Genomic DNA, 24,954 nt, shown 5'->3' with positions numbered 1-24,954 from the left:
TGTAAATGATTGCTACTCAAAATTAATGCCGTTCAATTAAACAAAAGTCATTATTCTTTTTATGCTAATAGTTTAAGAGATAATAACCGCTTTCGGTAGCAGCGATTCAAGCACAATACAAATAGTAATAATTTAGCTATATAAACGGTATTTTACCTAAAAAATTAAAAATATTTTAAAGCCTTCCTAAAGAATAAACATAAACTGAAATAATCGGTGGGCTGAGTTATAGTTTTCGATAACTTTCGAAATGGGAGTAGTAGGGGAAGAGAAGCATCATCGAGGACTCATCTATCATGATCTTTCATGTGAAATAGAAATTGGCGAAGTCGAACCAATAGCCTGAAACTCGTAACTGGTTAATTTTTTCCCTTATTATTTTAAATAGATTGTTGATTTAATAATATAGTTTACTTGTCACATTTATATCTTAGAAACTCCTTTAATACGGAGTCTAACACAGCTCCTGCAATTTACCAGCAGCTTTTTGCACATCATCGAGAAATATACAAAAATTTCATTCCAGTGTACACAGATGGTTCAAAATGCTCTTCTCATACTTCATTTGCTTGCGTTTTTGTCAATTCCATAATCTCATTCGAACTTCATCCATCATGTTCGGTTTTTACAGCAGAAATTTTTGCAATCCTTTATGCATTATCACAAATTTCTAATGGTCCCCCCGACAATTATATTATTTATTCAGACTCGCTGAGTGTTTTGGAGTCCTTAACATCACTCCATCGCTTCAGTCATGTATTAACTTTTAAAATTCATGAATTGCACGATAGTCTTGCATGTAAAGGCTATTCACTCCTATTTTGCTGGGTTCCCTCACATGTGGGTATACCGGGCAATGAATTGGCTGACGAGGCAGCGAAATCGACTACCAGCCTTTTAAATGACCCTGTTCCTTTTAACGACATAAAGAGACACGGCATGAATCAGGCGATAGCTAATAAACAGAGTACCAGGAGTGCACGTTCAATATCATGACAAACAGATATCCCGTTCTCGATGGTGCAGAAGATATTGCGCAAAATCCTGAAATTTTATCCGTGTAAGATAACACCCATTAACTATGACACTGATCTGAATCTTGGCAATTTCTGGTTCAGGGGCGTTCTGATTCCCTTGAGAGGCTTTGTACATCAAGGACATGTTCCTGACATTCCTACTTTTTAAAGTCAAATAACGTTATATGCCAGACGAATAAATGCCGATATGATGCACGCCACCGTCGAAAACCTCGTGTACTGCATACATTATTGGAACATCAAGTTGGTGGTCACCTTGAGCCAAATTTGTAAGTTGTTATAATAAACGCTTTTCATTGGTATTTGATGTGTTGCTATTTACTGTTTCCAATGGCAGTTATGTATTTATTTTCCACACATTATGCGCCAGGATTTTTCCTATCGGCGTTTTTTTGGTACTAATTTTTTTTTTCTTCTTAATAAATCGAAACCGCATACTTTAATGTGTACGGTGGCCAAATTTTGATATATTTCGTCAAGTACATAACATGCTACAAGGCTCCGGACACCTCCTGTTATTTCTTGATCACCCTGTGTATACGAACTTACTATTTTCTGTACGATATGAAAAATGTACTATTTAAATATTAGGTTTGTCATGTATATTAAGGATTAAAACCAGTGGGAGCGATTTCCCCAAAACTTTCTCGCACATTCTCTACTAAACTTATCATGGCAGAGAACGTTTTACATAGCATTCGTGCACTACAGGTACGAAATATTTGGCGTGAATTACCGTGGCATCCTTAGCGAGTCATTTTGCGATTAATCTCGGGCATGCGTTAATAGCATCCGAAAATCGAATTTGTGTTTTAGACACGTTTTTCTCAACCGACTCACAAAATCACACAGCAAATTTGATATTTTAATTTATTATAATATTTGTTAAGAAAAAGATAATTTAATCGTAATTATTATTACCTTTTTCGGTTAGTTTTCCTAGCCAAAGTTCGAAATGTACGCGAAAATGCCTACATAAACAAAAGCATAGTTTGCTTCTGTTCTTTCTTGAGAAATTGTTTCTTTTAATCTTTAAACATATTCATCTCGTAAATAATAAATTATCATAATCTCGTGCTAATTTAATATTGTCTAAGATTAAACTATTTAGATGCAATCATCTGACTAATTAGCATAAGATTTCGGTATTTCTGATTCGAGTCGTAACTACTGTGCAATATGCAAATGTAAATCTGTATGTACATGTAAATCAATCACGTGATCGCCATGAGATCATATAAAAGCGGATGCCAGCTTTTGTAAGGATATATCCGAATCCATTCTCCCGCTCTCTGGCTTGCTTTTCGCTCTAGCGACGTTTGTTTGCTACGAGTTTCAGAAATGTCTGAGAATAGACAATATAATACTTTCTGTGCTTTTAAAATTTTGTTAAAGTAACTTCTTGATTTTATATTTTCTGTTGAACCTTAATGAATAAATCCCGTTGATGTTTTTAAAAGGATGTTGATCTCCAATCAATGAACTTTTGAATCCTTTGCATCGTAAGTAGTATTAGTATGCGATTAGATGAACTTTTAGACCACTGCGTGATATTAGAGTTTCTTCATAATTAGATGCAGCCAATGCTACTCGTCATCTCATAAGAAGAAATTTTAACAATATTAAGTCATTGTGTTTTTGAATTATCGAGTTTTCATGTTGCTGAAAGTACAGATCGATAGACAATCAATCCGCGGTTGGATTTAGCTCAGAATTTGGCAGAAATTTATACTATAGATGTTGAATTTGTGTACCGAATTTTACCGATCTAGCTCTCATCGTTTTGCAATTATAGTGTTAACTTACATTTAAACAGCCGGATAGACAAACTTCTTCTGAGCAGACTTTACTGAAAATTTGGTTAACGATCGTATAACAAATTACAACCGTCTAGCTCAAAGTGTTTTTCGCACACCGGGAGGTCTAAAGCGTGGAGATTCGTCAAAATCTCGAGTTCAAATTTTTTGACGATTACTATATTTACTCTAAACTATGTAAACGAGAATGTAAAAATCAATGCATTTTATTAAAAATCAATTAAATCTTTAGATATGAACTCCCCTATTTTCCTTTTTAGACATGGTTAAATACTTTTTTCCATCGAAGCTAGTATTCTTCCCTAAAAATGAATTTTATCCTCTCAGTTGCATGTATTCGTTTTTTCTTAACCCCTTCGTATACAATGACAAGCCTGAATCATGCGTCGAATTATTAAATTTTTAATCTGCAATTAAAGGAAAATATTAAATAATTTAAAATGCAAAAATCACTTGAAAATGTATCATAACTTCAAATGCCTTTATATTATTCTAGGGATTAATATAATAATAATTGTCCCAAATAAGATGTGCCATCTAATGAGGAAGTTGAAAAAATTCGTATGTGACTGGGTTAATGTGTTATATATGAATATTCTACGAATAACTATTTTAATTATCGTTTTATCAAGACATCTTTGTCCAACGTCTATTAAAAATTTAGAAGCACCTGATATTATATAGATTTTGCCGCGAAAAAATGAATTAAAAAAAATCTCAATAACATAGTTCTATTATTGAATGTAGAATCTGAAGAAGTTAGGTAGTAATTTATTTAATAAATTTAGTGCGTACATGGATAAGTATTTTTTAGTATAGCTGAAAAGCTACCATACCACCTATTTATTTTTTGACGTCAATTTAAGTCGATAATATTTCTTTAATGTAATAATTTGCAGCCTGTAATTTAAAAAAAAAAAGTATTTTAATGTCAATTTATAGTTATAGAATTTACCTATTCCAATGATTTATAATGAATTAATATAATTTGGGTACTTAAAATACCTCTTCTTAGCATGCATATGGCACAAGAATGTTCAGAGAAAAGAGTGTTTTATTAAATTTTCATCTTTCCATTAAATAGATTTTAGTCGGAGAATTCTCAAAGTGAAATAATTAACAAATTTATCAATTCGTTACCGAGAAAGTAATGATTAGTTGAAAAAAAATTACTATTATAATTACTATTATATTTTATAACTATTATTCATCAAATTCTGAAGTAGAGAAAACAACTCTATCGCCCTATTCATGTATAATATAAAAATATGTTTCCCTACTAAATCCACTTGCAGGTAATCGAAATACTCAATTAAAACAATTTTTTCTCCTAACATATCATAACATCTTTGCCGAAAGACAAGATTAATCGGCAAAAATGCGACGTCTTATTCGCTTGTCAGCTTACTGATTATTCTGCTAAATATAGGGCAAATTATAAGCTGAATAAACGATATTTAAATCGGATGTCTAAAAATCTGCGGACATCCATTGCATTTAGTTCATAGTCGGCCGTCTAGAAATGTCCAGCAGAATGCGATATCTTATTCACCTTGTCGTGAATACTGCGAAAAATAATGTAAATTATAAGCTTGATGAACGCTATTTCAACCAAAAGCCTAAAAATCTGAGGAATTAACTTCTTCGATATTCATCGCATCGCGTTCACAGTCGGCCGACCAAAAATTGTCAACAAAATGCGAAATCTTATTGACTTGCCACCCCTATCGATCATTTTGCCAAATAGAGTCAAACTGCTTTAACCGTTACTTGGATATTTCGACTGTTTACAACATATTATCTTTAAGGTAGTTTTTAAATTATTATATTCGAGAATGTACAACTCTCCACAACCATACTGAAGTGGGGAAGATTTTTGCCGACGAGGGAGGGGGGGGGGGCAAGCAGTTGTTGACAGGGGAACAATTGGTCCCCTCTTTTTTCGCCGCTTCTGGGGGAGACTGAATAGTTAAATCTGCCATCGACTCACCATTATGATATTCGTCGAAATAGATTGAGACTCCAATAGATTTCAAGGCACGAGGTGACCGCCTTCACCACCTGTGCGGAAAACCGCCATTGGCTATAGTTCTCGACAACTTTAACTTGACAGCTGCACAACTTTGAATAAAAAATCCCTAGAACGAAATCTAAGAAACCAATTTTAATACCGCGTTTCTTCCAAGACTTCACTCAAATATACGGCACATAAATTCTTGTATGCTTGTTAAGCGTTCCCGCCAATTTTGAAAACAATTCAATAAAATATGTCGGAAATGCGTGTTTTGTTCTTCCATTTTAAAAATGGAATAAAAACTAAACTAAAAATTAATTGATACAATTTTCTTATTAATTAAAGGTGTGAAGTCCAAAATACAAGAAAACAATATAGGTTATGTGCTTTGAACAAGTTGCCAAAAGAGTTCTAAAACCACCTATTGACAAAATCCTCAATCATTTAACTGCCAGAACAATAGACTGCACGTTTTGTAAATAACCAAATTAATAATTTAGGCCTAAACCATTAACTATTTTTAAGAGAATGACTTATAAAAATGACAATTAAATTTATCAATTTGTTCAATCCTGAAATTAATTTAAATAATAATTTCCCATTGGAGAGTAAATCATATGCATATTCAATCGACATTCACAACAAAATAACTGCTGCAGATGTTTTTATCCTGAAACTAAGTATAATTACCCTTATGAAAAGTATAAATACATACATATAGAAAATAAAAAGTCATATCTACCATCTAAATCATTAATTTGCATGGAAAATACATAATCTGCAAAATACGATACTGAAATACAAAAAACACATGCACATAATAAAAGGCACAAGAAAAACATGTATACATAGTGTTGTATAGGTTAAAAAAGTTATTAAAAAATATTAGCCATTGAAGTCACACAGGATTTACATGGTTGTAATTGGATTTACATGGTTGTAATGATTTACATTATTGTAAATACATTTATTTTATAATTAAATATTACACATTTAATCTGGTCGTATTTGTGCATAACCAATTTAAAACTACATGTACTTTTAAATTAAGAATTGAGAGTTTATGAAATACATAATTGAAATTATCTATCATTTGAGAGGTTATAAATACCTTGTAAATAGTTCATGTATACTTAATATAGGCCATACGACAAATTTAACCCCGAAATAAAATTACTTGTTTAAAATTATACAAAGCAAGAAAGAAAACCTATTCTTCGTCAACTATAAAATTTCTTACAACCCTTTTCTGCCTTACAATTAAAATAAAATCCTTGTTTAAAAACAAAAAATTCGCTGACATATATAATTTTTTACGTTTATATTTGAGATCGTTTGAAATAGATGTTAATTTTGGTTTTCTAGTATTAAAAAGCTTAGTAGATATCATAATCTTGTCTAATGAGATTACATTTGTGAAAGCAAATTTGAAAAAAATTCTAGCACATTTACCATTGTATAATGATATCTTGCATACATTCTTAACTGATTCAAAATGCAATAAGAAATGGTGTGATATTCAATAAGTATAATGCCATATCCATTAAATCTGATTGTCACGACTGAAAGGAACAGGAAGCAAATGTTTTTGTTTGTTTTTTTATATATATATAATGGACTTGTTGCAAGCAGATGAGAATATAAAACATCTTCAAACAACAAAACATTCAAGGGAGTGTGCATTAAAAAATTGTTTGTACATTAGGAGTTTCAAATATAGAAAACTTCAACTTATTCAGAATTTCAACTACATGGCCAGAAGAAACAAACTTCTTCTAAGTCAAGAGGTCTAAACAAAATTCTCAAGAATGACTTTGGCCAAAAGGCAGTGACATTAATATGCAAAAATAAAACAAAACAAATGCAATGTGGAAGAAAACCAATAAAGTAAAAATTCTGTAAAAAACATTTATTGAGTTTGTACAAATGTAGACAGCCAATAATTTTCTTTAAAACTTTGAAATAATAATACTTTGAAAAGAAAATAATGTTGAATCTGTAGCAGTAATTACCGATTTTTTAATATTATATGCAGTAAAATCCAAATTTCTTTTTTGGAAGTGCTTACAACCTTATTTTCTTTGATAAGGAATGTAATATAAAAGGAAATATATCAAAATATGACAAAACATTATATAAATACAAATATTACTTTAACTCATTCATATGCCTGGAAACAATATTTATAAACCAATGTCTTCCAACCAGCACCGGTAACAGCTTCATGAAGGAAAATCAGCACCATAGTTATGAATGTTGATAAAAGAAAAATGGGTCAGAATCACTAATTGAAGGAAATGTTAACACTTGAAACAGACCTAAATCATACCATACCTTGGTTTGAAACTACATTAAAACTTAAAGGATGTTGCCAAGAGCTATTTGAAATTACACTTTGGTCTGAACAAATAGAAAAAAGATAAACTTCATTGAGAATATTGCTTAAAAAGTACAATTATACACACATTTGTACAGCATATATAGATACATATAATGCTTATGAACATTCAAATAAACCACATCAAGCAAAATAAAATTTAGAATTAATTTAAATGGGAAGAAAAAATCTAAACTCTGGTAATAATAATTTGCACAAATTTTGAATACGAGAAAAATTGGTTAAGCCTATGAATCAAGGCAATGCGCTATTAATTAAAAGAATTCAAAAACGACAATCTTTCAATACCTTTTAATACTATTACATTGAATATTATAATAAAATACAATAGCTTGATAATTTTAATACAGTTCTAAATATTGATGCAAATTTTAACAAAATCAAATTTGGTGCTATTAAGATTCAAGTTCACTTTTTTTGGAATTTAATTATACATGATTTGAATCACTGATTAAAAAAATGATTGAATTCATGTTCAAAAGAAACAACAGTTGCACGTTTTTTATATTTTAAAATTAAATGGAAAGAATATTAAAATTTCTCTCTCAAATTATCACATTTGTAAGCTAATTATTTTAAGAACTTCATTAAAGTTGTTTACAGGAATATTTACTCAGGCAGAAAACGAGTTTCAGAGCAAACATTTGAATTTCGGTGACAGTTAAAATGGACCAAATACTGATTTTCTCTTAGATAAGTTGCTTTACATATAATATATTAATGAATAACACAAGACTACAGGAAAGTACACAGCTCATGTGCTATTCTTAAAAAGATATATAATGAAAGTATTATGAAACATCCATTATAAATATACTTGTTTTGATAACTTAGGGAAGAAAAGTACGATTCAAAATATTTAAGTCTTTCCAAGCATTTATGGGCAACTTATAAAAAATTTAACAAATTAAGCATATCGTTAATCATATTAATATAACCTTTTCCTGGAACTGTCTTGACTTCTTTGGAAGACCATAACACCACCAATAACACAAACACATAATCCCAAAAGGGCACACACTATAATAAGAAACAATTTAGTTCCTGACATAGGTGGAGGTGGATCATCAATATGATCTGTAAGAAAATACATTACAGATTAAAAAGTTACATGACACGCATTTGGAAATTTTATAACCAAATAAAGACTTCATTTCTTTTACTATTTGACATCTCATAACATAGCGCACACTACTTAAAAAAAATAATAGATAAAATAATAAATAGGAGAAAATCATCTATTTTAAATTAAGGAGGGGAAAAAAAAGAGCCCAGTCCAATCTTGACTCGTATATGAATATACATTTAAATACACCAACTGCAAGGCGTTTGAAGAAACCATAAGAAATAATGATATTCAACAGATTATTTTCGACAAAATTTTACAGTACACTCCCGATTATCCGCGGAATTAGGTGGCGCGGCCTCCGCGAATAACAAAAATCGCAGATAATCCGAAAAAAGCTAAAAACGGGTATAGTAAAAGAGAAAACAGTCATTCCAACTTTGAAAAATCGTTTTATGTACAATAAAACGTAAAATAAACAGCAGGAAATGTTTAACTAACGCTTAATATTTTAGCATATCACTCAAAACTAACCTAAAATGCATTTTGTTAATGAAAACAGAAAAGTGCTTTGTACTTACGAGAGACGTCAAGGATATACAGAAAAATTAATACATATGTACTGTTTTAATACTGTAATGTATTATGTAATTACAAAAGCATAACTGTAAAACTACACCTTTTTGAAGAAATCAGTTATTTGTGTTTGCTTCTTGCTTTGGAAGCATTTTTTCTTTGCTTGGAAGAAAAAAAAAAAAAAAAACTTAGTGCGGCAGGCGCGGATAATCGGGAGTCTACTGTATTTGCAGACTAATGAATACTGAAGATGTATCTTTTTGCTTATATATTTACTCAGCCATATTCCAGACTTCCAAGATTTTAGAGAGCAAAAGACAAAACATCAGAAATCATTCTATAATCAGTGCCATGCCAAACCCTGTTCCTGATGCGCAACTACAGCTTCGTAATCATAGCTGACTACCCCAACCCACCCGAAGGCACACGGGAAAATCTGAATGACCGGACGCCGTGACAGTATAGGTGGAAATTATAGTTGAGTCCCAAGGGTCATCACTGTACATCCAACAACTACCGTAAGAGACAAGTCCATCAGCGACAGCGGATAGTCCCTCCACACCATTTCTGTATCCAATGGGTGGCGAGAGTCAACCACCATACCAGAAACTTCTCATCTCCATATCTGAGGTGGCTCCCAGAAGATTGCTCGGTTAGTAATCTGCACACCCTAAACTGAACATCAAGCACAAAGATCTCCTGCACAGTGTCTCAATCAACATGCTTATATATTTTGTTACTTCCCAACAGTTATGTTAAAAGTTATGAGATATTTTCTAAATATAAAAAAAGGAGATCTTAAAAAAAAACAATGCATAACTAAAATCATTCAACTAGAAGAAATGAGCTAAGTTTTCATTTATTTATTTGAGATTTCTATTTAAATTCTAGACAACTGTAGACAGCAAGAAGTATTAAATATATGCACAAAATCATAATTCTATTATAAAAACTTAAAATACCCAGAATTAGATTTTAACTATCTGCAAATAAAAGTAACTTTTAGCCATGTATAAAAAGACTGACCTCTGGGTGGAGCAAAAAAAGCAGCAGCAGGAGCAATCTTGGAGCGATCTTCTTCCTCCTAAAATTAAATATTTCAGATCAATTTTTAATTCATACAAATAAGAAGTGCAGTTCATCGAATTTAACAAGCAAAATGATAGTAATATTTAAAATATTAACAAAACTCCTACCATTAAAAAGTTATATGCACAATAAAACAAGCTTTCCCTTCATAGAATTCTGTAGGTATACAAGCTTTTTAAAATTTCCAAATTTAACAAGAGATTTAAATGTGAGCAATGAATCAACAAAGCAATACATTACATTGCATCTTGACTAATCTTAAACAAAACACATCTTTTGGGATGTAAAAAATTTTCTTTGATGCAAGATTATGAATTAAAAGGTAAAAGAAAATTCTAAATATAAGAAACAAATTACACTCAAAACAAAGATAAAAAAATATTTTTTTTCTCGTAACATCTACTAAGACTGGTAATTAATCAAAACTTTTATTAATTTCTTAAAATTATCAAAAATCGTTAGAGAAATTAAAATATAATTGTTGGTTGCTTGCGAATAATTATAAATAATCAGCGATACCAGAAACAATATAAGATAACTTGGTATTCTTTGTATCGGGTGGGCAAAAAGTTAGTAAACATTTAAAAAATTCATAAACCCCGTAAAATTAAGCAGAATAAAAAACGGTTTGCAGATTTGGCATCGATGAGTCACGGATTTTTTTTTTTTTTTTTTTTTTTTTGGTAAGGGGGAAAAAAAAAAAAAAACAGCCGATAGGTGATGTTTCGTACATGAAGGAATAGACACACAAATAACAAAAATAATGTTATCAAATTATTTATTATTGCAATATGTGTTTAACATGTCCACCACAAGTGATTACCCATTGCAGGCGTGTCACAAATCCAGCAACGGCAGCATGTCCGGCTGTATACATGATATCTCTCGGCGGATTTAATCTTTCGATTCCGACAGATTGGATGGATGTTATCGAACACCCGTGCTTTTAACTTTCCCCATAGCCAAAAGTGTCTAGATATGACACCATAGCTGGTGTCATATCTGGTGACCGAGAAGGCCATGGAAACTTGCAACGTCTACTAATGATTGTTTCTTCCCCGAACGTCTGTATCAGGTATTCCCTGACTGGAATAGCAGTGTGACTTGTTGCTGCAACTTGCATAAACGTAACAGCAGAAAGCGAATCTTTTTCACGCAAACATGGAACAGCCTTTTCGCGCAGAAGCGTTAAATAACACTAAGCATTTACTGTCACCGTTTTCCATCCATTTACCGGACACTGTGTTTCAAAGAAGAAGGGTCTTATGATGAAGGAACCCGTGAACCCACACCACACTGACTTTGGGGGGATGCAGTGGTTTCTCAGCGTACACTCGTGGATTTGACGTCGCCCAGATGCGATAGTTATATGTACTAACGTCACCATGGAGAGAAAAATGAGCTTCATCTGTCCATAAAATGTTAAAGACCCAGGAGAGATCTTGTTCAATTTCGGAGAGAGCCCACCTCACAAATGCTTCTCTCTACAGTATATGATGCTAAAAGTTCATGGCAAGACTGTAATTTGTATGGATACTGATTAAGAACTCCATGAAGAATGTTGCGTATCGAGGATATTGGTAATCCCAAGCGTCTACCAGCTTCTCGTGCATTACTAGTTCTGCCGCGGTTTCGGAAGCTAATGTTTTCATTTCGGCAGCAACGCGCTCCAAACGTGTCTGCATTACACTTGGTCGTCCGGATCTTACACGATCTTCTAGCGATCCAGTTTCCAGACCAAGCTCTATGAGGCCTGCCACTGTTGAAGGTCCTTTTCCATTCTTCACATTTTTCTGAAGTCGGAATTTACGCTACGCAACGCAACAATCGTTGATTCCTGGTTAGGTAAAACAGCTTCACCAACACAGCTTTACCTTTCCTTGTTTACTTACATAACATGCAACGGAGAACTGATTCTGGATCAAGAACGTAAGTATTTATAACCGCCTGTCTCATTTGCATACTTCCAACTAAGTTGTTCATACCAGCGTCACTTATCGACTTATTAATCGAAAGTATATATTAAAAGGTAATCTGTTACATCTGCCCCTCAATGTTCAATCAATAAAATTCCTTCCGACAGTAAATTTATAAAAAACAAGTCTTCTTAGAAGCTTATTTACCAATTAAAAGGCTATTTCGCATATTAGATATTAACCTTGATACGAAATTTTAATTTTTGCATTTGTACTTGGAGACAATTCAAGATATGCTATTTATTTGTCGCTTTTATGTTGTTCATTAAAAAAAAAAAAAAAAAAAAAAAAAAAAACCGTTTCCTCTGATATTTCCCAAAAGAATATTCAAATATTGTAATAGGTTACCAGTTAAAAATATTGAAAACAATGTAACTTTCTCTTTGTTTTATGTTTTCAAACTAAACTTTTTCTACTGTTACCTTTTAACGTATATCAAACTTATGGTTTAGTTTATTTATATTGTTCCGTTTTAAAGCAACACTAGGGCTATTTTGAGATGGACCTCGTAATTTTGAACCGCGGTTGGATGACACCTGAGCTGGCACCACCTCCCCAAACTTCCACACCACACCAGCGGAAGAACGTTTGGCCCCGACGGATTTAACATGTATCAGACCAGCTTACACGACGGTTCTTCGTTGGAATCGGGTCTCGAAAATGAAGCCCTCCGGTTCCGAAGCCGAGATCTTACCACCAGGCTATCGTGGACTGTCAAACTTACGGGATAACATTCTTAAACAATAGGAATATTTAAAAGATTAGCAATAAAATTTATATAATATGAATACCCCTCCATGCTGTTTAATGTAATTTTTATTTTTTAAAGACCCTATAAATGATTTAGTTTGAGGTCTTAAAAAATACAAACTCGCAGTTAAAAGAATATTTATATTTAAAAATTTACTACAAAATATATTCTTCCAAAAATACCTTTTAATTCAAACATTTGGTATTAATTTAATTTTTATTGATAAATAGTAATTTTACTTTACATTAGGCGTTTATTTTACCAAAAATAACAGCAATAGCTATAATTGATACTTTGCGAGTAGTCCAAATTTGATTTTGAAAAGTACTATAATACGTACAAAATACATATTTGATTTTCTGGAATTAAGCACATGTACTACTAACTAATAATAATAATAATGAAAACCCAACCTAAATCCCCAAAGATGGCATGTCAGATTCAGTAAAAATGCTTGAATCACACTAAAGAAATATTTTGCAATTATTGTTCGCCAATGGCATGCAGTTAATACACAAGTACCGGCTTTTTATTATTATTATTATACTATGAAGCATACAACAAGGTTGCCACTCAAATATGGGAGAAAATAAATTCCCTGTGTTTTCCATTTAAGCATATGCAATACAAGAGAAAATGAGCGAATAATACTCATGTGTGAATGGAAGAAGTAAGGTTCTTCAATAAATATCAATTTAAAAAAGATGCAATTTTTAAAACATTAACATTTGGGCATGCGTTCAAATATTTTTTAATAGTATTCTTCACAAATATAATATACTTTACTGCCTCTGTTCTTTCAGTTTCAATAGTTCTACAAGTAATTTGTAGTCATTATTCCAATATCGTATTTTTTCTCAAATTTTTTCAAGCTGTATCAAAAATAAGTGTCGAATGATTTTTTCAGAGTGTGTAGTGAGAAAATGCTTCAAAAATTAAGCCTTTTTTAAGTACCTCACTAAAAAAAAATAAGCACCTTTTTACATTCATGCATACGTGAGCCTACTTATTTTCTAAGCATGGAATGTTCTCTGTTTTATAATAAAACTGTTTTTATTGAATTTTTTTAATTAATTAAATGTAAACAGATATTTTTGAAATTTTTTATGGAATAACAACATAATTTTAATATTTATTTATGCAACACTGCAGAAGCGTTTATTGTAAAACATATTTGGTTTTCACAAAAACATAAAAATGATCATAGTTTTATCATTACCAAAAAATTAAATCACCTTTTATAAGATTGATTAAGGCTACATTTTCAACATTATATATAGTGGAAACAAATTCACCAGAGAGAGAGAGAGAGAGAGATTAAACACCGCATTACCTTAAAATGTAACAATATTTATCAAGTGAAGACTTTTATTCAATGAATTGCTTTAAAGTTTGCTCGAAAATTTTGAGCTGAATTTCAAAAGTAAAGAAAGCATTTTATTTTTTAAAACCCAAATATTAACACGTTTAATGTGACTCAATAATTCAATGAAGAAATGACATTATTTCAAATTTTATTTTAAAAAATCATTATTACAAATCGAATCTAAGATTAATTTTCCAAAAAATTATTAAAACTAAAAAGCATTCATTTAAACGAAATCGGAATTCAAAGGACCTTTTTGAATCTTTAAAACAGCGTAAAAATACTTTTTACTCAATGACATACTTTGATGATATGAAGAAACATGTTTACATCCTATTTTTTTAAAATTACATTTCTAATTAAAATTCCAAAATATACATTCTTAGTGAGTTTCTAATATCCCAAAAGCAACTTCCTACCACATTTCACTTCTAACTTCAATGATTTGTACTGCGTGTTGCTTTGTCTATCAGGACAAATCTTTTAAGAGTTATTGATATTTCAATGGAAAACAATATATCTGTATGAGTTACAAAAAAGAGAAAAAAAAAATCGTTAAATATAATCTGCACCCTAAAGAATAACAACTTTGAAAATCTTTCTTTATAATTTTTTTTTTTTTTTTGAAATTTTAAGTACCAGATTTAACAATTTTTTTTATATACATAAAAACCTAAAATTTATCGAGATTGGTCCAACAAAGAACAATATTCAAATAGACGAGGATATTAAAACACACACACACACACAAAAGAAATCATGATTATTGAATATCTATGGTTTTCAAGTTAAAATTTCATCATATTCGGATTTTATGCGATGACCAATGAGTAAGAATTAAATATACATCGTATTGTAAATCACTTTAATAAGTTGTAAAAGAGACTGCTCTAAACAAAATTTTGACGAGAACAATTATCAAATCTGAAACGAACTAAAGATGCTTCACTGTAAGTGTTTTTAGTTCTCTTTGGGACACCAAATTCATCTTGGATACTTCCAGTTCTTTTGACCAATCTGAGCATTTTTCTTTGATAATACATAAAGAGGTAAAACATACATTTATCAGACAAAACTAAAATAAATTTTTCACCATTTTTGAATTCTACTGAAGATCGAACGTTTTTCGAAGTCGCAACATGTATAACTCAGTACGCATTTACAATGCCTCTTCAGGATAACCTTCCCAATATTTCAATAAACGCACATTGTTGAAGAAAGAAGCGGGAAAACAAACGATATTTAATTTGGGAAAATAAAAGATATTTAATTTTATTTTAATACGTGTTAGCACTTCTTAAAAAGTTTTCTTTGCACTTCTCGAGAAAATTAAGCACTTTTCATGACGCTACACACCCTGTATTAGTCAATGCTATAATAAATAGTAGCTAATGCATGGTCTTCTCGTTGCTTGAGTTCAGATTTCTATTTCTTGTAGCGGGCTCGTCCAATTGTGGCTTTGTTTCGTCTATCATTGCCCAAAACTTTGGGTCCATCAACAGAAATTGTATGCTTTTTATTCCATCCATCCAGTCGATTCTGTTTAGCAATGGGAACAGCAAATTTCCAAAAAGTTGGTTCATTCTATTTCTCAAATTTTGAAAATTTACAATCTGATTGTCGGGTTTTATAAAAAACACCTCAGAAAATTCATGGCAAAGGGAAAAGCTAAATGTCGTATTTCTCTTGAATTCAAATCCAAAACATTCTAGGCCCATAACCACTGATGGAAGAAATTTCCAGTAAAATTCATTTCATTCAATTTTCAAAATTCGTCTCAGAAAACGAAATTGAAAAATTAATAAAATACATCTTTAATATTAATTAAAACGAACTTAAGAGCTATTACCCCAGCTTCAATAAAGACATAAGAAAGCCAGCTAAAGAACAAATGAAACTAATAAAAAAATCACAGAAATACAAGATATGTGTTTAAGTATACACTCAGGCACGACATCACGGCCAATCAAATGCTTAGTGTATAAATCATGACATGCACATAAGAAGAAACAACTTGAATGGAGGTAAATTTTTAATTTCCAACAGTTATTACAGTAATACTACTTAAATAATATGCACAAACGTGAATACGTCATAGTAAATTAATATTAATATATTTAGATCAAATTAATATGTTAAAAAAAATTAACCTAAAATAGATTATTGCCGTGCTTATTAAAATTTTAAAATGTGGCAACTTGTTAAATTAAATTGCTTGTTGATTAAAAGAGGCCTTCATAATGTGTGGTGCTTAGGACCCCAAGATACCTAAATCCGCCACTGCAATTCATAAAAGGTTAAACACATATACTTACCAGGTATAATTAAAATAGATTATTTACCATTTAAAACACGAAAGAGTAGAGAAGTTCGAATGTTTTCCCAGTCACAATGCCCTTTTGGGGAAGCCATTTCAATATATGGTGGTGCCCATTGTTGAAGAAAGAGAAAACAGGTCATTCAATGTTAAGTGTTCATACTCCTAGTGAACATATATTCTCCCTCCTTTTGTAGGTTTTTCTTTTTCTTCTGTATCTGGTATTCTTTTCACTAGACATCCATTAAACAAAGCTTTCTGACCATAATTTGGTTTCCTCATATCCAATGTCTTATGAACAAAAATTAAAAAATGTTTTCTCAGCACTTTGGGAAAATTAAACACATTTAAGGAATTTTTTTTTTCAAAACTAAGCACTATTAAAGTGCTTAAAAATAACAGTTTTCAAATTTAAACAATTTTATGAGACTATGCACCCTGTTCTAGATTAATCAATAACAAGATGTTTGGCCTAAATGGATTTAACATGATCAAGACTACCCAAAACAAACAACTAAACTAAGATTTGATACATACACATTCTAGGTAAATGAAACTTCTAAAAAAATTCACGTATGTAAAAACCTTCCTTTACAATAGCATTTTACTATATCATAAAATCTTAATTTCATGAATGGACAATCAAGTCGCTGATATTCCCATAAGTTTATAAACAAACATTTTAAAAATCAAAGCAAAAAATGGTACCTTTTTATTTTTAAGAAAGCACATTTTACATTTAATAACATAAAACAAATACAAATTACCTTTTCATCAGGCACTTCCAGTTCGTATAGTCGAATCGATATTATATCATGATTATCTAGAAGTATAATAGAGAAATTGTTTACACATTTTATGAATTTATAACACAAATTAATAATAACTTTATATTATTTCATTAGTATAAAATAATTTAATAATAATAATTTTTTATAATTTTTCATGTAAACAGGATTAAACTGACTTAAACAAACAAACTAAAGATTAATGATGAAAGAAATCAATAAAATAGCCCAGGATGAGTAGCATTTGCTTGCTTAATAAACTACTGGGTTTGTAAGCTGCATTTTTAATACTGTAATGCACATCACAAACATGGGAAAGAAGCATCCCCTCTTCCATAAAATTTTTACATAAGCTAAAATCTTCTTAAATTTCAGAAATCAAAACATTTGTAGACAAAGTGATAAATACACTCGATCTGCGGGGACTAAGAAAGATTTCTCGTCCAAATTCGCGACAATGTTAAGGCAAAGTGGAATATGTCACATATTTTTGTACATGACAATGCTATTCAAAAAGCTTAGGTTACACAGCAAATCATAAATTTAAGAATTTACAAGTAGAATTTATGACAGGTTGGAAAATTGACGTGGGAATAAATTTGTGCAACAGTAGTTATAGATTGTTCATTCATTTAAAAGTTAAAGCACAATAGTTAGCCAATTCCGAGAAAATAGCCTTCATACTTCTTGAAGAGCTTGTATACAAATAACTGTTCAACAGCCCAATTGTATAGTTATCGTAACAATCACTTCATAAGCAGGAGGCTAGAGTTTGATCCTTGGTGTGTCGTACTCCCCCCCCCTTATTCAAATTAAATGCTTATTATCCTATTATTTGAATTACAATTCAATTTTTAAAAGAAAAATTATTACAAATATGAATGCATTTTTTTAAATTCAAAATGTCAAATTAACAATTGGCAGATAATTTTAATTAATATGTTACTCATATTTTATGCAAATATAAATGTTTATTCTATTTATAGCGAATAAACATAACATATAATTATAAAAAGCAAATATTAATTATTTCAATTAAATTAAAAATTTACATGAGTAATATATTTGTGGAAACTATCTTTCATACAATAAGGAAAAAGAAAAAAAAATCCTAATGAATTATTATTAAATTTTTAACTTGCATATAATTTAATTAATATGTTATTCCTTTCATATGCAAAAATAAATGTTCATTTAACTAATATTTGAATTAATAATTTTTCTCTAAAAAGAAAAATTTTAATTATTTGCATCATAAAAAATTTTATTCAACATTTCTAGAAATTTATTTCACATTCTTTAATTTTCAATTACATACAAGAATAAGATCGTTAATTATTGCAAAACAATGGAAACAAAATACATTTTGACATCTTGCACAACTGATAAATCAGATCATAATTGATAAATTATTTCCAAGCGCAATATTCTTTTAATAGATCTATTAAAGAACAAACTTAATTTACATTAAATATTTGTCTTTCATCAGAAAATTGGGTAGTGTATGGAACATACTGCATCAAAAATTTTAAAACATTTGCCTATGCATTCGATAACTTTGCACATGCTTTCTACTATTTCTTTTTGACTGTTAATATCCGAAACTTTTGCTTACATACAGAAGAAACTATAAGCTTCTTTAATTTCCAATAAAATTAAGGTTTTGTTAAGTTTAAACAAATAATTCGACATTATTTAAATACAAAAATTGAAAACTTTTAGTTTTTTAAAGAAGATAATAGCAATTAAATTATTTATTAACTTAAAAACTTAATTACTTATTAAACATTAAACTTGCATTTATAGTTATTTTTCTTTTAAAAATTATATAGTAATTTAAGTATTAGAAAAATAAACTTTCATAAAAAATTAAAAACGTTAATTAAAACTATTTGTAAATTATTCATTTAATATGAATAATTTTTAAAAAATTAAAAGGAAAGAAAGATGCATCAAGAATCGAATTCTGCTTACTTGCTTATGCATGACAACCATGCCAATAGGCTGCTGAATGTGGAAACTAGTACATAAGCTATTCAAAATGTTTGAAAGTTATTATCTCATATATATTTAAAATGCTTTAAATGAAAATTCTACTGGTATATTTTGTAACACTAAATTAAAATCCTACATAAATTTATTTTTAAAAACTTTGCTAAACCTAACAGTCCATTCAATTTTTTTTTTATCCCATTTCACATGCTGAAGTCATTTAATATGAAAATACAGTATACCTTAAAAATACATTATTTAAAAATGTTAATAAAATTAACAGCAAGTAATAATTTGATGCTAATAATAAATTGCATTAATAAACCTCATAATATATTATTAAAAGTCACCAGGAAAAGTTACAGAATCTATGATTAATAATGATGTATTCTTATACAAAAAAATTTGAAAGAACAAATTTCAGGGTTGAAGAACATGAAAAATCCGAAAAACACAATTTCTAATAATAAATCAAACTAAATTAATAGCAGTGCCATACAGCTGACTAAGGAACAGTAAAACAATAATTGCAGATTTCATGTCCTCAAAGTATTCAAAATGATTTTCTCAAATAAGTTCATTCGCATGAATTTTAATAAATTAACTGAATGTTCATGAAAAAGCTTAAGATTTTATTCCATTCTTCATCTTGTTCTGGATCTCATTTAGGAAAAATTTAATACTTTAATTTACAAAAACTAATATAATTAAAAATTGACAAACAAAAAATGAGAATACAAAACAAACTGTTCAAGTAATAATGCATTAATATTTTCACAATGAAAAATTATTATATTATTTAATTAAAAGGCACAGGATGTTCTACACATGAAAATCATTTTTAAAAATGCATAAAAATTTCAATGTTCAGAAAAATAAAATAATTTTAAAAAATCAGCACTTAAAATAAATGATAAATGCAAGCATCAAACAGGATATCTACTTAAAAAAGAAATATAAATACCCTGTTATAGGCTTAAATGAATTAAAAACTTTCTTGAAATTCAGAGTAAAGAAGAATTAAAAAAAAAAAAAAAAAAAAGAGAGAGAGAGAGAGAGAGAACAGCGAAAAATTTAGATTTTTAGAAATTGAAACAATGAACAACTTTCAATTCCTAAATCTCTAAAGTTAGGGCAAAAAAATAAGACTATTATTTACCAGACAACTCTCCTGTAGTAGCTGATGCACCAAAATAATAACCTGTAGGAAGCCTTACCCCTTTCACAGTGAAGCATTCCTGCCATGCATTCTTTCCTTCAATGTCAGTAGAAACCTTTAAAAATTGATAGTTACAAAAGAATAAAAACCTAACAAACTAAATAGATGAAAATTTAAGTGGATATGTAACAAAAATTTTGATGTAGATAATTCAGATTTCAGAATTTTCAAAATACATATTTAATGTTTTATGTCCAGTTTTATAAGTGATATATAATTCTGATTCTAAAATAGGATGCTCATTTCTCAGCTTTTGTTTAGTTTTCACCATTTTTTCCTTACTGATTATAACATTTTAAATCTTGTGGGTGAGCAGGTTAACACAGATTTTGGATTTTATATCCTCATTATTCCTTTTAGTTTTGGCACTTTTCTTTACTACACCCTCCTTTAAAAGAAATACAGTTTGGTATGTGCGCATTCAAATATTCTATTTCTATAACAAAGTTTTCTTTTACAGTATAAGGATTCACAATCACATTCGAGTTTAACTTCAAAGTAATTAATTATTTATCTGATAATTCTGAACAATGAGCTTATAATATGTAAATCATGTTTTTTGATATGTAATTGAATCTTGGTTGTCATCAGAATTTTCTTCTAGAAAAAGAAAAAGGACAAAGATGTCTTGGGAGCTCAAAATGAAAAAGTTCTAGCTTTGTCACATACAACATTAAAGAAACAAATAAAGTGATCATCTATTCTGTTTTCATTGAGATACCCTGGCGATTTTTATTAAATATTTAATTGAAGAATGGAAGAAGTTGTCAGCAATTTAATATTGTAAATAGTAACTTACAGCTAGTTTATAAAAAATTTTTTCCCCAACATTTTCTCTTAAATACAATTTTAAAAGTTACATTATTTGTTTTCATTATTTAGTCTTAAAAATCAAAACATGTGAATACAGTAAAAATTGATATTTAACTTATACAACAGAAGTTAATTGTTAATACTTGGATATCAAATTGTTTCATTAGAAAAAAAAAATTGAACATTTGAAAAGATTTTCAATTTTTGTCTCAAAAATATATATTCTTGTGTTGTATACCAACTTTGACACCACAGCAAAATTTCTAAAAATAATTATAAAAATGAAGTTCCATTTTAAATATTAAAAAAATTAGCTAGGAAAAGCATAACACTTACAGTGAGTATATCTCTTTCATAACGTATAGACAAATGGGTATCGTGATCAAGATTTCGAAATTTGGCCTCACAGCCTGCCAATTCTGTATGAGTTCCATCTCTATCATGATCATAATGCAGTGTCCCATTATTTACCATGGCAGAAATATAAGGATGTCCATGCTAAAACATAAATTGAAACCAATCAAAATATGTACACAACCACTTTTAAAATCAAAATGTCACTAATTTCAGAACAGATAATGGAGATGAGTGAGGGTAATTGTACAGTATATGTATATTACACAAGAATGAATATTCATGATATTTTCACAAGGGTTAGCAGCAGAAACAAGTATGCATATATACAGTAGACTCCCAATTATTCAGCTTTGTGTAGTAGGAAAGTAAATTGGATAATAAATAAAGACTTCAATAAATGTTCACTTCCAAATCGAAGTAGAGCATTAAAAGCATGCTTTAAAAAATCCCTAATTCATATTTTCTGATCTCTTAGTAATGATCAGTATTTTATAATTGTTGGAAGTGTATTGAAAATTTAAAACATCTTAGGAGGAAAAAAATCTAAAGTAAGAATTTTAAAAAATTATATACACCTGAAGAATTTTATTATGTCTAACTAAATTGCAGAAAACAAAATCATGTACATTGTATATGGTAGTTATTAAATAATGCTACAAATACAGATACTTTTTATTTCAGTTATAAAATAAAAATAAAAAAAATGGTAATTACACCAATATGATGAACATAATAATAATTTTATTCAAATTGACTACAACCATTATCGATGATGAAAGAATCATTTACACAAGTGTTCGAGATCACAGCATGAATCATTTCAGAAGATATTCCCCTCTATACATCCAATATTGAGGCTTTGACAGAATCCAAACATCTTTACTGTTTAGTATTTGCTTTAGCCTGTTAAATACTACAAATACAATAACCGAAAGGATTTAGATAGATTTAATCAAGAGAGAAGCCAAGCTAGGGTTAATTTGGCTTATTGCAATGACATACAATCTTTCTGAATTTTCCATTCTTTTAGTGATACAGCATGCCAGATGGGGCAATTAATGTGTAGACAATACTTAGTATTTGTAATATCCCACATCGACTTTTATCCCTGTAATGATGATTTTCAGAGGTAATTTCCCGATGTTTCAAGCAGCAGCCCATACTATAACAGAACGTTTGTTTCGAAATCATTTAACAATTTAAAGGTTTCCAAGTACACACAGACACATTGAAAACAGCGCACGAAGAAGGAAGGAAAGTACAACTTTGAGACTTTACAAATAAGTATAGCGAGATCCCATATGCAAATGATCCAAATTTGGTGTCGATGCACTTGATCGCACAATCGGCAGTAGCAATGCAAACAGGAAATGGTCCCTATATAAACCGGTGCATAGTGGTGATCATCATTATAAACGTGATGATTACATTCAGACTCAAGGAGGATATTAGTAAGCAAAAATTCCAGGTACAAGAATGAAAAGACATTTCTCAAGCGAGTTTGAGAGGGACCTCATCATCGGCTTAAAAACCGCCGGCTGGTTGATGCGCCGTGTTGCTCGACAGGTCGATGGTTCGGAGGGTGCCATCACATCTTGTTGGGAGGAGTGGACAAGAAATGGTACCCACTTGTGGCGTATCGGGTCTGGAGCGAATAAGAAGACAACGATGCGAGAGGATCGAACGATTGTACAGCTACAACTCGTAGATCTCAAAATGACTCGTTCCAAGATTCTACTAGATGTATGCCAGTTATCTCACAAACCATTTCCAGACGCATTGTGGAACTGAATCTGCAATTCAAGCCCCCTATTCGGGTACTACCTTTAACATCAAAACATCGTCGACTGAGTTTGAAGTGGTGCCAAGCCAAAGCGAAGTGTAATGCCAAGATTGGCAAAATGTGGTGTCTAGTAATGAATCTCGGTTCTATCTGGGGGCAGATGGTAGCTGTGTATGGGTGTGGAGGCGCCATGGTGAACGGTAAAAATCCATCCACGTTATCACGCAACATACTGACCGCATAGAAGACGCAATGGCCAGAGGGCCATAGCCTATGATAGACGGTCCACTATAAAGCAAGCTTCATATGAGCCCAATTATTGTGTGCAATAGAAGGCCCCGCTTACCTTACGTGACCGCAACGGAACAATGGCAAATGACTGTTTCATCGGGATAACTATTTGCCATTGTCACATTGCGGTTACATGATCTTCTTGAAGTAGGCGTGACTGTCCATTGTGTGCAATAATAGTTGGCCTCGCGTGGACGCTGCTTAATTAAGGTAGTGGAACCTTAACGACCAGCGTTATATTGATGACATTCTTCGATCCACGTGGAACCTTCCATAAATGGAATTCCGGGGGCAATTTTTCAGCAAGATAATGCTCGTTTTCATATAGTTCCAAGTTTATCACGATTTCCTACGTCATGTACAAAGTCTTTCATGGCGCTCCGTTTCCCGGATCTTCTACAGAGCATGTGTGGGACCAACTGAAACTTCAAATGCCGCCGTGTCACTCGGTACGTGGTTTGAAATTGGCTGTTCAAGATTTGTGGACGCATCTACCTCAGGAGAACATCAGACTTCCAATGCCAGACCATGTTGCGGCAGGTATTGCAGCACGAGATGGTCTGACGCACTACTGAAAATGTCCTGTATTTGTTGAATTCCATTGATTTGAAGATCCTTTCTTGGTGCACTGTTTTCAACGTACCTGTGTGTATATGACAAAACTCATTGAATATGACATTTTCGACATTACAACACTGTTCAATGTAAAACAGCTTCTCAGCGGAAAATATAGCTCTGTCAGAACTTTTACTACAGTGCCTGTTCCACAATTTCTTCATCTGTGTAGACTTTATTATCTATATGGCAGTCAAGCTTTGAACTTTTGTAATAAGGCCAAAAACACATATCTTTTTTTATAAGTCGCATAATTCTACGGTTCATGTTCTTTTCAGCAGCCATTTTGCTTGCAAAACATGGACCTTTCCCCCTTTCCGATTCATTCTTTTGTACGAACTGGTTGTACATGTTCAGGCCTATACTGCTCTTTACAGTAATTAGTATTCAATATTTGATTTAAAGTTCTATAAATAAATATCCTATTAAAACAAGGTATTTTAATTGCTTTAAGATTTTACAAGAAGAAATTTGATAATCAAAAGCTATCTTTTTAACTATTATCCTTTTGGTCTCCATCACAAAAATAATTGTTACCTATTCATAAACTGTTGCCTATAAATATATTCATAAACTGTTGCCTAGTATGAAATGTTCTGCATTAACAGAACTTTATTAATTGCAGAATAAAAGTGATAATTTGTTTTACCAAATAATAAAAATTAATTCTTCTTTCTTGGAGTGTTCAG

General features: G+C 30.7%; 1 protein-coding gene across 3 annotated transcripts in view; it reads right to left on the bottom strand.

Moving 5' to 3' along the window:
• Nucleotides 1–6,762: 6,762 nt before the first annotated feature.
• The window catches only part of LOC129958446 (vesicular integral-membrane protein VIP36-like), a 35,845-nt gene continuing 17,653 nt past the window's right edge, over nucleotides 6,763–24,954 (bottom strand). For all 3 annotated transcript variants that reach the window (XM_056070938.1, XM_056070939.1, XM_056070940.1), the window contains exons 6-10: nucleotides 21,556–21,717; nucleotides 20,347–20,461; nucleotides 17,175–17,230; nucleotides 9,935–9,992; nucleotides 6,763–8,343 (exon numbers count right to left, since the gene is read on the bottom strand). In XM_056070938.1, coding sequence (XP_055926913.1) covers nucleotides 8,195–8,343; nucleotides 9,935–9,992; nucleotides 17,175–17,230; nucleotides 20,347–20,461; nucleotides 21,556–21,717 — 540 coding nt within the window. In that variant the 3' untranslated portion in view covers nucleotides 6,763–8,194. The remainder of the gene's footprint in view (nucleotides 8,344–9,934; nucleotides 9,993–17,174; nucleotides 17,231–20,346; nucleotides 20,462–21,555; nucleotides 21,718–24,954) is intronic.

Source organism: Argiope bruennichi, chromosome X1 (assembly GCF_947563725.1).
Source record: "Argiope bruennichi chromosome X1, qqArgBrue1.1, whole genome shotgun sequence".
NCBI classification, from domain to species: Eukaryota; Metazoa; Arthropoda; class Arachnida; order Araneae; family Araneidae; genus Argiope; species Argiope bruennichi.
This window is presented reverse-complemented; position numbering and strand designations above follow the sequence as displayed.